At 51.0% G+C, this 2,500-nt stretch overlaps 2 protein-coding genes across 13 annotated transcripts in view; one reads left to right on the plus strand and one right to left on the minus strand.

Moving 5' to 3' along the window:
• The window catches only part of stag3 (STAG3 cohesin complex component), a 12,972-nt gene extending 12,667 nt beyond the window's left edge, over positions 1-305 (minus strand). For 6 of the 12 annotated variants that reach the window (XM_073922387.1, XM_073922381.1, XM_073922386.1 and 3 more), the window contains exon 1: positions 205-305. The gene's annotated coding sequence lies outside the window, so the exon portion shown is untranslated. Of the gene's footprint in view, positions 1-178 lie in introns of all 12 variants that reach the window. The other 6 variants (XM_073922383.1, XM_073922377.1, XM_073922385.1 and 3 more) reach the window with 1 other exon arrangement.
• A 1,017-nt stretch (positions 306-1,322) lies between these two features.
• and4 (actinodin4) overlaps positions 1,323-2,500 on the plus strand; it is a 1,801-nt gene continuing 623 nt past the window's right edge. The window contains exons 1-4 of the mRNA NM_001136244.1: positions 1,323-1,471; positions 1,551-1,595; positions 1,691-1,836; positions 1,998-2,500. The exon at positions 1,998-2,500 is cut by the window's right edge and continues 623 nt beyond it. Of these exons, the coding sequence (NP_001129716.1) occupies positions 1,429-1,471; positions 1,551-1,595; positions 1,691-1,836; positions 1,998-2,500 (737 nt within the window). The 5' untranslated portion in view covers positions 1,323-1,428. The remainder of the gene's footprint in view (positions 1,472-1,550; positions 1,596-1,690; positions 1,837-1,997) is intronic.

A 2,500-nucleotide genomic window follows, 5' to 3' on the forward strand; every position in this document is an offset into this window, starting at 1 on the left:
AGTTCCTATAATCAGGCTAATGTTTCACTTCACTGGTGCTGAATGTCACGTCATTGGCGAATCCACAGTAAATGCAGTTTTATTAAATATTACCGTCACACCTGAGCCGCAATAACCCGATAACCCAACACGAGGAGGCTGAGAAGAGTTTCCTCAGAACCGGTGGCGTTATATTTACCTCAGACTCGATCCTCGGGCTCTCACCTCAGAAGCAGTCAGTGGCGGCTCGGCAGATTTCCAGGTATTGATCGATATTAATCGCTGTAGTTTTCCGTTTAAACAGTCGCGTACAAATATTGATTTGTAACAAAGAGCGCGAAATTCCTCACTTATAACTAGTCAGGTAAAGCGCGCTGATTCTGAACAATGATTGGCTGATGACTTTGTCCGATTGGACTATGATTGGCCAGCATCGGAACAGAGCGACGCCTAATTGGACGAATCTTGCGTTGGCAAGGAGCACAGCAACCGCAGGGTTCCTGAATGAACTAATTAAGCGATAGGAATAATGAATATCTGAAAATAAATCTGTTAATTTATATTTAACATGTCTGTTCTGTGACATCTTTCTCCAGAAACACAATATTATATGAAAAGGAAAAAATAAAAGTTAAATAATAAATCAGAATAATTGATCTTTTGGATCATCTCCGGTTTAAATGATCATTTCTCACAATCACACCTTTATTTTTGGACCATGTTAAAGCTTATGAATTCATATGGAATAATGTATTATTTTATTTTATTTGTGTAGCTGTTTGTAGATGTTTTGTAGCAGCAATGTGTTCGTTAAGCGTCATTTACGGACACGATCTGCGGCTAGTAAAGAGTAGAAGCAGCTCAAAGCAGAACTGCTGGATAATCTGCTCCGTCTGACATGTGCCCTGCAGCGTTCCTCATGAACCTCCTGTACAGTGGCACTATAGCGGATGAGGACGGTGCTGTGGAGCTGTTGGAGGTCTCCTCCTCAGGCATAAACGCAGATGTGTGCTCTGGAATGCGCCGCGTCTGCACACTCAGCTTTATTAGCGGCTTTTACAGGTCCAGCTCGGCGGGAAACATCTGCTCTCAACTAAACCGACAATATTCCGGCGACAGGAGCTCACTAATGAGAGCTGAGAGATTCACACGCGAAACTGTCGACAGAACATTACTCGATCAGCAGCAGCGCCCTTCACTCCTGCGATAAACCTGACAGGGGGCGTGTTCTAGCGCGCATCTGACCAATAGTCGGCCGAGATGGAGTGATTGACAGATAGAGGGCGGAGCTCAGCTTATATAGGCGGCTCTGCGCTCAGGGCTGAAACGGTAGAGCAGAGGTGAGCGCGCACAGAACTCTTACCTGTCCATTCATCACCGACAGATCATCCTCAAAAGCAGAGCGCGCTTAATGACGAGTGTGTGTGTGTGTGAGGGTCAGAGGTCATGATGTCTGCGGTGTGTATGCTGTCCGTCCTGCTGCTGATCTGCGGTCAGTTTCTGCTATTCTTCAGTATCTGCAGTGTCTGTGTGTTTCTCTGAAGCTCAACTGTGTGTGCAACTGTTCTCAGGTCAGCTGGAGGCGAAATCCCTGATGGAGATCCTCAGCCCGGATGGTGAGCAGCTTTACCCACACTGACGTCTCTGAAGAGTGTGTAGAAATGAAGGAGTGTGTGTGTGTGTGTGTGTGTGTGTGTGTGTGTGTGTGCAGGAGCGCTCAGTCTGGACTCCAGCAAGGCTCATGAGTTTCTGTCCAGTTCTCGACCCAAGCGGAGCCTGGACCCACGCTGGCACCGGCAGAGCCCAGACTTCCAGGCCTACTACAAATACTACAGCAGCATCGGGCACACAGAGGGCGTAAGTCACACACACACACACACACACACACACACACACACACACACACACACACGTGTCCTCACATTTACCCTCGCCGCAGCTCTCCCTCAGTGTAGAGTGTGTGTGTGTGTGTGTGTGTGTGTATAGTGTAAGCATTGATCTGCTGTTCTCCTCTGCAGCTGTATGAGGTGGACCGGATCCGCATGCAGTACCAGCAGATGCGGCACCTGGAGCAGCTCCACGGCCCCGATGCACCCTACTTCCAGAACCGGCTGGGCCGACCGGCGCTTCCCAAATGTGATCCTGCAACAGACAAGGGCTGCAGAGTGTCCCCGCCCCCAGCCATAGCCCCACCCCCCACCGCAGTGAAGGGCCCTGTGGCTCCGCCCCCTGCTGCCGTGAAGGGCCCCGTGGCTCCGCCCCTCAGTCAGGCAGATGTGGTGTATCTGTGCAATGCTAAAGACCCGCTCTGCAGGCCGCACATCGTCTACATGCCCGCGGGGGCCGTCCCGGTGCTGTGCGACCCACGCTACCATCCCAACTGCAAGCTGGAGGCTCCACCCCCTCCTAAAAAGTCTGAGCCGGCCCCGCCCCCTCCTAAAAAATCTGATCCGGCCCCTTCACCGGCCCCTATGGTCTTCAAGGTGATGGAGTACGACTGCGACCCGTACTGGGATCCGGA

This window comes from Danio rerio, chromosome 14, assembly GCF_049306965.1.
Source record: "Danio rerio strain Tuebingen ecotype United States chromosome 14, GRCz12tu, whole genome shotgun sequence".
Lineage (NCBI taxonomy): Eukaryota > Metazoa > Chordata > Actinopteri > Cypriniformes > Danionidae > Danio > Danio rerio.